This window comes from Trichechus manatus, unplaced genomic scaffold (genome assembly GCF_000243295.1).
Source record: "Trichechus manatus latirostris isolate Lorelei unplaced genomic scaffold, TriManLat1.0 scaffold00005, whole genome shotgun sequence".
Lineage (NCBI taxonomy): Eukaryota > Metazoa > Chordata > Mammalia > Sirenia > Trichechidae > Trichechus > Trichechus manatus.
This window is the reverse complement of record NW_004443941.1, coordinates 27,363,946-27,378,060: the sequence shown is the minus strand read 5'-3', so window position 1 is coordinate 27,378,060 and position 14,115 is coordinate 27,363,946. Positions and strand designations below refer to the sequence as shown.

The window sequence follows — 14,115 nt, the reverse complement described above, 5'->3', positions numbered from 1 at the left end:
GATCACCACTCCTGGATCCTTCAAGTCCTTGATGGTGGCAGTAATCTCTGCAATCCCTCCAGGAATGCAGTATTGCTTTTGGTTTACTATTTTCCTAGGTAAGGGCAGTTCTAATGGCTTCCACTTGGCTTTTCCTACCATAATAGCCCTTACTCTATTTGTCAGGGATACAGTGCAGGGGTTCTGCCAGCTGCTGAGTATATCTATTCCAATTATGCATTCTGGAACTGGGGAAATCACTACAGGATGGGTTTGGGGACCCACTGGACCTACTGTGAGATGGACATGAGCCGAGACTCCATTAGTAACCTGACCTCCATATGCCCCCACTCTGACTGGTGGGCCACAGTGACATTTTGGGTCTCCTGGAATTAGTGTCAGTTCAGAGCCAGTATCCAGTAATCCCCAAAAAGTCTGATTATTTCCTTCTCCCCAGTGAACTGTCACTCTCGTAAAAGGCCGTAGATCCCTTTGGGGAAGGCTGGGAGAAAGATTAACAGTAAAAATTTTTGGTAGTGTATTGGAGTCCTTCCTCAAGGGGACCTGGCCTCCCCTTCATTCAAGGGATTATGGGTCTTTAAACTCGCTCAAATCTGGGAATTGATTGAGGGACCATAACTCTCTATTCTGGCAATTCGAGTTCGATTGCTGTTCACCTGACCTAGAATTCATCCGTTCGTATAGATCAAGTAAATATTTAGTTGATCTCCTATCTATTTCACTCCTAGGGACACAATGACTAAGTAGTCAATGCCATAAGTCCATACGAGTCAGACTATTCTGATTACTGCTTTGACTCCTCTGTCCATTACTGTAACCATGCCCACCTTGTCTTTGTCAATTGAGTGCAGCCCCCTGCTACCATCTGGTCCAATCAGCCCCATTGTAGTTACGTGTCTTAATTCAGTTAGGGCAGTTCCCACTGTTAAATCTGACTTACATAAAATAACAATCACAGCAGTCTTCAAGGATACTGGAGCTCCCTTCACAAATTTGTTTCTCATGGTTGTGGTAAAAGGTGTGTCCTCTGGGCACTCCATGTGTGGGTCTGTGGGTCTAACTTGATAAATCCACTTTAGCATGCCAGTTTCCCTAAGCCTTTGGACACCTTCTTCTACAGTATACCAAGGCAGGTCTGGTACTTCAACTTGATTTAGTGTAGGCCACCTCATAATCCATGCTTCAGCAACTCAGCCAAATAAACTATTAAATCCTTTCCTAACCTCTTGAGCTGAAACATTAAATGAATAATCTGTGCTTAGTGGACCCATATCAATAAACTCAGACTGATCCATCTTTATGTTCCTTGCACCATTCTCCCACACCCTTAATAGACATTCCCACACATATTCCCCAGATTTCTGTTTGTACATATTAGGAAGGTCAAGTAGTTCTTTTGAAGTGTAGCATACCTCCTCCTGGGTCACACTTTGTATTTCACCTTTTGGGGCTCCCTGGGACTTAAGCCTAGTTATAGGGCTAGAAGCCAGAATCGGTAATGTGGAATTGTTTTGAGAACATTCAGCATTGTCTTGTAAAGCATCTGCCTCAGGCGATGCCCCAGGCAACGACTCAGGCAAGGGCTCTTTAGAGGTAGCTGGGCTAGGGCTAATCTCATTAGACAGGAGTGGACAGGCTAATGGTTTTCCTGGGCAGGGTGGTTTAGCAAACGTGAAGTAATCTCTTTAGATGGGACTGGTTCTGCTGGCAGGAGTGATTCAATGGAATTTACAGGCTCAGTGTCTGCAGCTTCCTGATTATCTGCCCATATGTCCTCATCCCAAGTTTCAGGATCCCATTTCTTCCCAATCAATGCCCTTACTTTAATTTCAGACACCTCTCAAGGTTGGCAATTGAGCTGGCATTGTAATTCAGCCACTCTTACAATAAGACTCTGGGTTTGGTTTTCAGCAATTTCAGCTCTGTTACTACAAGAAGTAAGGCTTTCTTTCAAAGTGCAGGTGGAACCTTTGAGGTCATTTATGCAGCACCTGAGCTTTGACTCTGAAGCCCTGAGCACATCCCTTTCTTTCACCAGTTTGTCTAGCAAAAGTAGGACAAATGAATCAGCTTCCTTATACTTCTCATTCTGACAAAGCTGTAGAAAGATAACACACATGTGTTCACCCTGAGCCTCGCCTTTCACCAATACTTGATCTACTGATGGTGATATTTTGCATATTTGTATCACCAACTCAAGCCATGGACTAGCAGTGCCCTCTTTACTGCTGGAAGCAGAGTCGTCAACATCTTTAAGACTAACCAGACTTGAGAACCAATTTAGAAGACTCATCCTTACAATTTTGTTTCTCTAGAACCACTCCCGGTACCACATATCTTAGACTGAGTTCTCTAGAGAAGCAAAACCAGTAAAGTGTATGAATATATATAGAAAGAGAGATTTATATCAAGGAAACAGTTCATGTGATTGTAGAGGCTAGAACATCCCAAATCAGGGATGGATCAGGGTACCAGCCTCTTCCAAGTCATGCAGCCACAGAAGCTTGTAAGCCCAAGATCGGCAGGTTGGAGAATGGGGCTCCCACTCATAGGCTGTGAAGGTTGATGAATTCCAAGATCGGCAGATAAGCTTACAGCTCAAGTCCAAAGAACAGGAAATGAGACAGGAGGCAGCTGCAGGATCCAGAGTGAGCAAAAAGCCAGAAATTCTGCTTATATTCAGATGCAGGCCACACCCCAAGGAAACTCCCTTTCATCTGATTGGCTACTCACAGTATATTCAATCATGGGAGTGATCACATTTAAACACTGAGAATCATGGCTCAGCCAAGTTGACACACAATCTTAACCATCACACTCACCTACAAAATCATCAGATCATGGACTGGAAAAAGAATGCATAAAGTTTATCTGGTCTAAATGAATCCCTTATGGCACACCAGACAGATGTGTCTACCCTATATCTGATAACTCTGTGTGGTAGGGAATTTCCCAGTCCCTTCATTTGGTGGGGAGTCCCTGGGTGGTGCAAATGGTTAATGCCCTTGACTGCTAACCAAAAGGTTGGAGATTCAAGTCCATTGAGAAGGGCCTTGGAAAAAGGCCTGGAAATCTACTTCCAAAAAATTAGCCATCGAAAACCCTGTGGAGCATAGTTCTACTTTGAGACACGTGGGGTAGGCATGAGTCAGAGCTGACTCAATAGCAACTAGTTTTCATCTGGTAGACAGCATTGTTAGACATACTTATCTAGAATTTCAGCCCATTGTTTCTAATTTGTCTTAACTAATGGTTCGCAGAGTGTCAGCCCAGGACCATACTTTCAGTGAAGGGCTCCCTTTTCTGACTATGTATCAGTGTGAGGCCAGATTTTCTTCATGTAGTTCACCCAAAAAAACATACCACAACAGATTGCAGAAATTGATATCAGATTCCAGCTGTCTTCTATTAAGCAGGACATTGAGGACATTTGCCCCTCTTCTCGTGCTGAGTTTTTTGTTTCAGAAAACATAGTTTTTTTTCATAAAAATGATATTAATGTTAAAATATAACAGTTCACCATGAGTTGGAATCAACACAATGGCAACCGGAGTTTTTAGGGTTTTGTTTGTTTGTTTGTTTTTTAATTGTTATTTTTAAATTAATTAATAGTTAAATAAATTGATGGTTTATATTCTATTTCAGATGGGAGAATGTACAGTTTTAATTTCTAATATTATCAAAATCAACAAATTTTTACCCCACATAAACAAAAGCTCTTTGTAGTCTCAATAATTTTTAAAAGCATAAAGAGACCAAAAAAAATTGAGAGCCTTTCAAATACATGAAACTAGTCTTGCTTTCCTCCTTTGTGCCTCATCTTCTCCAGGATACATTTCCCCAATTCCTCCGACAAGTCCTTACACAGCCTGGTTTCCAGTACAGCCTCTGATCTGTTATTATTAGGTGCCATTGAGTCAATTCCAACTCATCTCAACCCCATATAAAAGAGTAGAACTGCCCCATAGGGTTTTCTAGGCTGTGATCTTTACAGAAGCAAATTGCCAGGTCTTTCTCCTGAGGAGCTGCTGGGTGGATTTGAACCACCAACATCGTCTGTTAATAACTCATAAAACAGGGTGTCCAGAGTAGGACACAATGCTGCAATGGGTGTGCTGGGGAATTGCCTCACTTGTCCTAAATACCCTTCCTCTATTAAAACATCTCAAGTTCCATTTGGACAAAGCTCTGTCTCACCATTGGCTCATCTTCTACTGAGCTTGCAATACCTAAAGTCCTGAGGCTTTTTTCTCTTGCACTTCTGTCTTTATGCATTTATTTTAAAGAATGGTATCTATTTACATGCTTTAACATATTAAAATATTATTTATTTATATATATATAAAACATTAAAGCACATGACCCCAATCCTGTCCTTGTGCAACTGAGTTTTTGAACCCAGGTTGGAATATTATACTTCTCTCTACTAAATTCTCCCTTAATTTAGTCTGCTGCAATCTTTCTGAACCTTAATTCTATCATTCAATGTGTTAGCTAGCTTTCCAACCTTTGTGTCATCCACAAAATTGATAAATATACCACCTGTCTCCATTCCAGTCACAGATAAAAATATATCGCATGGAGCAGAATCCCATGAGCCCCACTGTGTCCAGGGCAACACAGTGCAACACTCCTCTGTGTTCAAGGCAACCTGTTAACAGGCACCAGCAGCTAGGTATGGACCTAATGATGCCGTCACAGGCCCAGTATTTCATCTGCTCCTCCACAAGACACCAGATTTATGACCTATGAATGTTTCCTGCTACCTGCCCCCACCCCCAACTGTGCCTTTTGCCCGTAGATGTAGCTTCCCATACCCCCAATTTAAGGCGCCATCCACACTGCAGGGTAACTGTTTTTTGTTTGTTTTTTAATTAAAAAAAATACATATATATGTATGTACATATACATATATATACACTCATATATACATAGGAGCCCTGGTGGTACAGTAGTTAAGGGCTATGGAGGCTAACCAAAAGGTCAGCAGTTCGAATCCAGCAGCCAGTCTTTGGAAACTCTATGGGACAGTTCTACTCTGCCCTATATTGTTGCTATGAGTCAGAATCGACTCGATGGCAACAGGTTTTTTGGTTTTATACATATATATATATAACCCTGGTGGCGCAGTAGTTAAGAGCTACGGCTGCTAACCAAAATATCAGCAGTTTGAAGCCACCAGGTGCTCCTTGGAAACCCTATGGGGCACTTCTACTTTGTCCTATAGGGTCGCTATGAGTCAGAATCGACTCGATGGCAATGGGTTTTTGGTGCTATATGTCAAACACTATGCTAGGTGTTAGTACTACAAAGATGAATCAAATATTTTCAGATTCTAGAACTCTGCAACTGGAACTTTTGCCATCACAGGTCCCACATCCTCCCCTGAGAGAGTCCATCAGCAATGCTATGGCCTTCTACACATCAAACACCCCCCCACACACACACACACAGCCAGCCCTTACCCCACCTGCAGGGACGGCCCTTACCCCACCTGCAGGGACCCTCTGAGTCCGGGCAAGAACCATGAGCATTAGCCTGGCTGCTCATGCATTCAAGGGAGATGAGGGCATTTCTCCTGATGATTCAAGTTAGAACTGGGTGACTTTTCCTCAGAACCATCCCTGTGCCGGTTTGTTTCATGGTACCATGAGCTCTGTTTGAGTCAAATACGCTTCACTGGCCTTGAAACCTAACCATGCAGTTAATGTTGTTTCCATGAGAAAAGGCTGCCAGGGTCTAAACAAATGCCCTACACCGAGCTGTGGCGCAGAACCCATTTGTAAAGCTGGGCCAGCCAATGCTCCGCTGGTGTGATGGCTCCTGTCCAGGGGCTCATTCTGTCCTCGGCCTTCTCTGAAAGTCCTTGGCTGTGCCCTGCCCCCTCAGCGCTTCCCATTTCAGCACAGAAGAGGAAGTTCTCCAAGGGAAGTGTTCAGCCCTCAGGCATTAAGCCAGGTGAAGGGGCACGTTGGAGACTCCCCACAGCTCCAAAGGCCTGCTGCCTCCCCTAAAAACAGCACACGGGCAGAGATACTGAGGGAAGAAACCAGGGAACTGAAGGGCCACCTGGACTTCCGTCCCATAAAATTTTAGAGCCCTAAGGGCCATGTAGTGCAGCTCCTGCTCAGGTACTAGGCTAGTGACTTCCAGAAGTGAAGGGGAACCAGAAGGAGCTGTAACCAGTGAGAGGAAAATCCATGCCAGATCTCAGGAGCAGGGATGGCTCTGCACCCTTTGAAGACTTAGCTACTTGGAGTGAGTTACAGGTAGCCATGCCAGCCCTGGCTTCTCAGTGGCCTAACCAAGCCCTTGAGATGTTGCAAGTCCAGGGTTCAGGAGTTGGCCTGCTCTGGCCTGAAGTTCAGCTCTGCCACTCCCTATGCATCGATTTCTCTGCATCAGTCTCCTCATCTGTACAATGGGTTCTTCATTGTACCTGCCTCACAGGGTTATTGGGAGTTAATACTTGTGAAGGGCTTAGTCAGTGCCCAACACTGAGCAAGCTCTCAGTCATTTATTAACTGTTTCTACATTTTTACCATAGAAATCATTCAGAACACGTACTTTTCTTTGCCATCATATCTATGATATGAGATGACCAAAGCAAGGATTGTCACAAAAATAATTCCCCTTTTTTTTTTTTTTAAAGAATGTCTTATACTTTTTGGAGTGATTGTATACGCATTTGTCTCCTTGGAGTCTCCTAGGATGTGAGGCAGGGAAGGAAGCATCTTTATGATCTCAGCTTCCCAGGGGGAAACACTGAGGATCAGAGAGGCTAGGCGAGCCACCCTGGTCACCTAGCTAGAGTTGGTAGATCCAGGACAGGTCTTCTGATTTCTTATTTCCCTATACCACACTGTTCCTCCTGGCAACAGAATATGAAGGTCCTTGCAAACTTACTTCTCATTACTACCAAGTCCAAGAAACCCCAAGCCTCAGTTGTCCAAATATTTTTCAGCCCTTGGCTTTTGGGTGAAAGTGATTTGGTTCAAGCTTGTCCCACACAAAATCAAAGTGACATTAATAGAACGATGGGCTTCCAGGACAGGAGTAAGAGGGTTGGAAATTCCTGATGTCACGGAACTGTTTCTCTCCTACTAAAGCAGTAGAGCACCCCACATTCCAATTCTTCAGGACATTCAAGAGTGCTGAAAACCTTGGGCAAAAACTGACAGATGCCACAAGGATGTCGTTTGTTTTAGGAAAAAAGCAAAATGCACATCTTTACCAGTAGGTGGCAATAGAATAAAAAGGTTAAAGAAGCAAGATGTTTAAAAATATAAACCATAAATATTTTAAACCCAATTTGCTGATGTTGTTCACAAAGAAGTTGAGCTCTGCGAGGGGTGGGTACATGACTTGGCTCAGTGATTAGTGGTTGATCCTGACTAAACTCAGATCTCATCATTAAACCAGAATGTGCAAGAGCACCGATTACCTTCTTCCCCATATAGCCTACATCTTAATCATGTGAAGAAGAATATTACTTCTTTTCAGTGTATTAATAATTACAGCAGGCAGCAAAGCTGATAACCTTTAAGAAATGAAAGTTGATTGTGCCCTCAGTCTTCTGAGCTCAAAGAGAATAAAGACAGCTGCATATGACCCCTTTGGTGTCCTTATGAAGCTTCCTAACATGTTCGTGCTGGCTCTGAGTCCACCCAGCCATGACTTCCCGAAAGGGATCAGGGACTCTTCGGTAGGAGTCTCCCCCTCTTTCCCGCCCCTTCTACTCTATCAGCACCCGTTCCTTATAAAAGGGCTTTGAACATGTTACTGCATATAGAATGTCAGGTGCCATTTTGCCTTATTCTGCTTGAGGCAACAGTGATAAGCGGAGCCTTGGAGAAATGAGTGAACTGCCTGTTGCCTGAAGGGAACATATTTCTTCTGTGTAGTTCCAAAGAAGAGAAATCAAACAGACGGGTGAGACAAATGTACCGATAATGATATTAGGTGTACTGCTGTTATTAAATGCCATTGAATCAGTCCTTAACTCGTGGCAACCCCATGCACAGTGGAACAAAATGCTGTCAGGTCCTGCACCATTCCCATGATCAGTTGCAGATCAGACCATTGTAATCAAAGAGTTTTCATTGGCTGATTTTCTAGAGGGTGCTTAATAAATGGAATGAGTGGATGAATAGATGGATGGATGGACAGAAGGAAAGATGAATGGATAAAGGTTTAAGGCAAATGATTTGTTTGATACAGTGAAAAATTTTCTCAGTCTCAATAGCAGAAAAAATACACTACTTTGGTTGGATGTGTAATGAGTTCCCTTTCTCTGGAAATGTTCAAACACCAGCCAGCACTTACTTAGTACGGACACTGTAAGTAGGAGCAGGCTGAGGGGTTGGTTTGGACTAGATGAGCTTTTAGGGCCCTTTGGATCCTAAGATTCCTATTATTCCATGATTCTTGATGCATAGTGAAAGAAAGGGACAAAGATGATTTTGTCTCTGGCTTTAAGAGCTTCAGGTAGAAAAGTTCAACAGATTTCAGGTTGCTTCATATATAAATCTGGTCCCACGTGCCTTTACTGGATTTTCTGCCACAGTTGGGAAACCTTATCACCCTCGCACTTCCCTTGAGAACTTCCACTAGTTTCATTTAAGTAACAAGTGTTTCTTTTTAATTTTGAAAATCAGGAGAAGCACAATTTGTAGAAACTTGGATCGGTCCTTTTAGATGCAGGTAATTATACAGCCAACCTCGCAGCCGTGACTAGATTAAGATTCACAGGTCTACAGAACTAAAAAAAACCCATTGCCATCGAGTGGATTCCGACTCACAGCGACCCCATAGGGCACAGTAGAGCTGCCCCATAGAATTTCCAAGAAGCACCTGGTGGATTTGAACTGCCGACCTTTTGGTTAGCAGCTGAACACTTAACCACTACACCACCAGGGTTACAGTATTTGGAGAGTCTAATATCAGGTTGGTGGAGAGAGAAGCCAGGGTCAGCTAGAGCAGTCTTTCCACTGGCTTCAGCCTTTCCACGGGCTTCCGATGAGCAAGCTAAGCACATAGACTTCTCCCAAGGCGGCATGGGGCTAGGGGCAACATTGGATAACAAAAGGGAGAGACGAAAAAGGAAGACTAAAAGCAGGAGGAAGTTAGTTCCCCAACCTAAAAATGGGTATAGACCCTCACTCCATCCTGACAGCACTCTTTCCTTCTTTGCAAAGTGGTGTTCAGTTTTTCCCTTCACATGAATGGGTGCCGTTTGCTGTTCACTGCATTAAATTTTGACATTTCAGGCTCTTGGTTTGAGGGAAGAGTTTACTGGTAGGTGAGGGAAGAAGCTGGATGAGAGCACACAGGCCTCCGGACTTCGCATTTCTCACCCGCCCTCCAACCTGGAACCTTTGGGAGTTTCCCTGAGCGGCCCCTGGCTGAGAAATGCTGTTAGACGCCCAAATTGAATTTTTTAAATGATGGGAGGAAATGGGATGAGCAAGCTGACCTTTAGTGGGAAGATGAAATCATGTGCTTTGCAAATTGGAAAAAATAACAAGCCAGGAGAAAGCCCACTGCAGCCAAAAGCAGGCAGACGCCCCAGCACCTTCCTCCACTGCCCGAGACTCCTGCGGCTTCTGGGCATCCGAATGGGGAGACTCACTTCCAGTGCTTCAAGGGTCTCTCGGCCTGCAAAGTGCATTGGCTTACCAAGCATGAAGATTTTATTTATTGTCTTTATTTCCTTAAATGGTATATTTGTGATCTTGGCTGCCATGTAAATGGCTCTAAAGAAACCCCCTGAAGCTGAGATTCAACTCGCACAAACAGCATCTCCCAAGTATGAAACCTTCACACGTCTTTACCTCTTGTTTGACTAGGGGGAGAGGGATGTAAAAGAGAGAGGATGGCATTTGCATTTTAGATTCTCGTGTTTGATTTACTCATATCTGATTCTCTTCCCCTCCATTCTACATCCAACCCCCATTAGATTGTTCTCCTTATGTCTCACCTTTGTTCATTGACTCAGTCACCAGATAGGTGACTGAGAACCTACATGTGCTGGGCACAGTGAAGATTTACCGTATGAGGGAGACACGATTCCCTGACCTCGAATTTTCAGAAATTTACGGAGGGATCATTTACACTGGTATAATGCTTTCAGATAAGTTAACTAAGGCGCAACTAGGATAAGTTAACAGGGCAGTCAGGGCAGAACGGAGGTCTTCTCCAACTCCCCCTGTAGCACCCAGCAGAATACTGTGTCTTTAGTCAGCTGTCGGTAAATATTAATGTATGCTTATATTTCTTAGGATGTGAGTGGTATGGAGAACAGCACAGTTAGCTGTAAGCCAAACCCTGAGCTAGATGTGAATACCCATTATGTCCTCTTCCCCGGGGTGAGTCCAGACACTTCCTATGCTTGTAAGTCACCAAAAGTTTTACTGCTCTTTCCAGGATTTGTTCCAAAAGAAGAATTAAGCACACAGCCTTTGGAGCCAGTATCCCAGGGAGATCCAAGTAAGTTAATTGACAACTGGAAACCCAGGGTGGCTTTGACATCTGATCTTCTTTCTCCTCCTCTCTACCCACTCACTCCCACCCAAACCTGCCTCTCTCCTGCATGGATCTATTTATCCTTTCTCTGTCACTTTGTTCTAAGGGCAAGGAGAAGCTTTTGAAGGATTTAAATTGTCTGTGTGTATGAGAGGGAGAGCATCAGATTTTTAAAAAACATCTCTATGGCAACAGGGTGAAGCAAGGCATGAGAAGACGAGAGGATGACAGGAGGAAACGTGGGGGTAGGCGCAGTGAGCCAGTGGAAGATGATGGTCATCAGAGCTAGTATTTGAAATTGGAAATGGAGAGAAATATGCAGATTCAAGAGATGTAGAGAAGGAAGAGTCCAGAGGGCTGGTGATGGGAATGCAAGAGAGGGAACAGTTAAAGATGATTTGAGCAACTGGGTAAATGATACTGTGATGAGGAATGCTGGGGATAGAGCAGGTTGGGGGCAGGGAGATCGTCTGTGTCTATTATCTTCCATGAGACCCCTGGTCTAATTGCTAGTTGCTGTTGTGGGTTGATGTGTGTCCCCACAAGAAGACATATTCTGTCCTAAGCCCCAGTTCCTGTGAATGTGACTTTATTTGGAAATAGCATCTTTGCAGATGCAGTTAGTTAACATGAGGTCATACTGGAGTAGCTGAGCCCTATAAGGGCTTACGGTGCCCTGATAAGAAGAGGAGAAGAAACAACTAGAGAGACACAGAGGGAAGATGCCCATGTGAAGATGAGGCAGAGACTGGAGTTAGGCTGCCACAAGCCAAGAAATGTCTGGAAGAGGCAAGAAAAGACCCTCCCTAGAGCCTTCAGAATGAGCATAGCCGTATTGACACCTTAATTTTAGACTTCTAGCCTCCAGGCCTGCAAGAGGATAAATTTCTGTTGTTTTAAGCCACCCAGTTCACCTAATTTGTTACAGCAGTCCTAGGAAACCAATTCAGTTGCCCGCCCAGTTCTGACACTCAGCAAGGACAGCCCCGCTGGAGATTTGGAGCTGGGAGGCAGTGAGATACAGTTGCAAACCAAGGCTGTGGAAAGGGAAGATGTGGCCTAGAGAGATGGAGTAGAGTAAGAAGAAAAAGAGGACTTAAACCTGAAGAACTTCCACACTGAGTAGGTGGAAGAGAAGCTACGTGAGGACACCAGAAGGAGGGTCCAGAGAAAAATAGGAAAACCAGAAGGGTGTAGTGTGCTGCAAGCTGAGGGAAAGTCCTTGCAGGCTCCCCAGAAAGTCACTACAAGTCAGCCACCAGTGGGCTGTGAGTCTCAACCCTGCTGTGTGTGAGAATCACCTGAGACATTTTTAAAAATTAAAAACGCCAAATTCCTGCCTCCTACCTACTGAATTGGACTCTCTTAGATCTTGCCATCCAGAGTGTGATGTGGAGACAAGTAACATTGGCATCACCTGGGAGCTTGTTAGAAATGCAGAATTTCAGGCTCCACCCAGACCTGCTGAATCAAAGGCTCGCTAAGAAGGGCTGTAGGTAGAGGCACTGCCCAGGGTGATTCCCAGGCATCTTTCTTTGTTGAAGCTGCTTAAGTAACTCCGCTGTGTAAGCGACTCTGATATGTATGCCGGTTTAGGAAACACTGGCCTAATGCATTGGGCAGCACTGCAGTAATCTACAGGATTGTACCATGTTACAGAAAACCAAAGCAATTAAGAAAATTGGTAGATTGATTCCTGTTAACACTTTCTCTTACCTTTTCTTCCTCATCCTCCAACCTCTACCCTCTGTGATCTTAAACAGCTCACGCTGAACATTTCATAACCCAATTCTACCTTTCTGTGTTGAGGCTGTTGTCTTCAGATCAGCATGTTTTCATCTCAATGTGAAAAAGCCACCAGTTCCCAGTCAGCACATGCTCTGGGCCAGAACCATTTTCATTAATATGTAGTGGGAAAGGGGGAGGCAAAGGTGACCCCAACATCAGCCATCAGATTAGGGAGGGAAGAGAACCAAACAGAGGAACGCTTCACCTTCTTAAACCCTAGCCCCGAACTGAACACCTCCATCCTGAACACAGTTCAAGAAACAAGGAGAAAGAAACTGTCTGTGAAGAGCTAAAATAGAAGCTACAAAATCCACGTACTTTATTCATTTAAAAAAAAAAATCCCTTTTGGCCTTTAATTAACATTGTTATTTAACAAAAAGTTGTTTTCGTTTTTTAAAGACATAATGAACTAATCTGCTGACATCTGGAGGGAAAACCCCTCTGCAGCAGTGCTTCTCAAACTTTAATGTGCACACGATCACCAGGGATCTTGTTAAAATGCAGATCTGATTCTATAGGTCTGGGTGGAGCCTGAGAGTCCACATTTCTAGCAAACCCGTCCTGGTGGGCAGCTAGCCCGAAAGAACACCACTGCCACCTGGTGGCCCCAATTCACACTGCAAGTCTAGACCTAGGAAAAAGTGTGTGGGCCCCCACTGGGAGCCAATTCAGCTGTACTTGGGAGACACCAACATGACGAACCACAGAGCAGCTCTGCTACTCTTTGGCTTTATCCTAGGTTTTAGTGGCATCTTTAAACTCCACTTCTGGATTTAGTTTGCTTCTTTCAATCTCCATCTCGAGGGTCACGCTGAGTATAAGGAATTTAGGGACGGTGGAAGCTAGCTGAGCAGGAAGAATTGGCAGGCACTGAATGCGCAGGCAGACAGGAGATAGAAGCTTGCAAAATGTGCCACTGAGCAGAGACACAAACAAGTGTCCTAAGTGCAGATGGAGAAGAGTCGGCCATGTCCAGAGGCATCTCTGTCATCTCCTACATCTCTGGTTTTGATTGCCGTGCATCTTTGAAAGAAAATAAAGCACATTCTCAGACATAACTTTTCTCTTTAATCCACCAGTTCGGCAATATCCCTCATCAATAAAAACTTCTCATCAAATCTCCTGCCTAAAACTTTGTGAACACATGTCCATCTCTTGCTTACATTTAAAAAAAAAAAAACAAAAACAAAACCTCCCTCCCTACGGAGGTTCTCCTCCTGGGACTGGGAAGAATCCAGTCACCGGAAAGCGATGCAACATGGCGAAGAGAAGGCCGTGAGCGGCCTCCCTGGGCAGTCACCCAGACTCCTCAGCAGCTGCACCCCACCCACGAGGACAGTGCTGGCCCACGTGTCTCCTTGGTTACTCTGGCCCAGAAATTCCTAACTTCACTCTGTCTTTTTTTTCCTCCAAAGAATTCCAATTTGAAATATTTTTCTCCCAAATTGAAGTTGTTAAATAATTCATTTCTCGTGTTTTATTAATCAAAGAGATAGACAGCTTTTTTTGATCAGTATTGAATAATCAGTTTTATCATACTGAGATTATATAAGTTCAAAAGTCAAAAGCAAAGCAAAGACTAATTCCTATTTTCTCTTTCTACCATTTCCTGTTAGCCTTTGAAATATTGAAAATAACTTGCAAGCCCCTCCCTCTCACTTCCACCATAACCCTTACGTATTCACAGAGATCCAGCGATCCTAAACTGGGAACAATTACCCTAGTCTCTGTCACAACCAAAAGAAAGACAAAAAACAAAAACAATAGCTACAACAATAAGCTACCAAAAAAAAAAAAAAAAA

The 14,115-nt window shown here is 43.9% G+C and overlaps 1 protein-coding gene across 3 annotated transcripts in view; it reads left to right on the top strand.

The window, feature by feature from the left end:
- The window catches only part of VIT (vitrin), a 140,948-nt gene that overhangs the window by 87,973 nt on the left and 38,860 nt on the right, over nt 1–14,115 (top strand). For 2 of the 3 annotated variants that reach the window (XM_004369564.1, XM_004369562.1), the window contains one exon: nt 10,426–10,488. The exons of the other annotated variant lie outside the window; for it this stretch is intronic. In XM_004369564.1, coding sequence (XP_004369621.1) covers nt 10,426–10,488 — 63 coding nt within the window. The remainder of the gene's footprint in view (nt 1–10,425; nt 10,489–14,115) is intronic. 3 annotated transcript variants of the gene reach the window in all.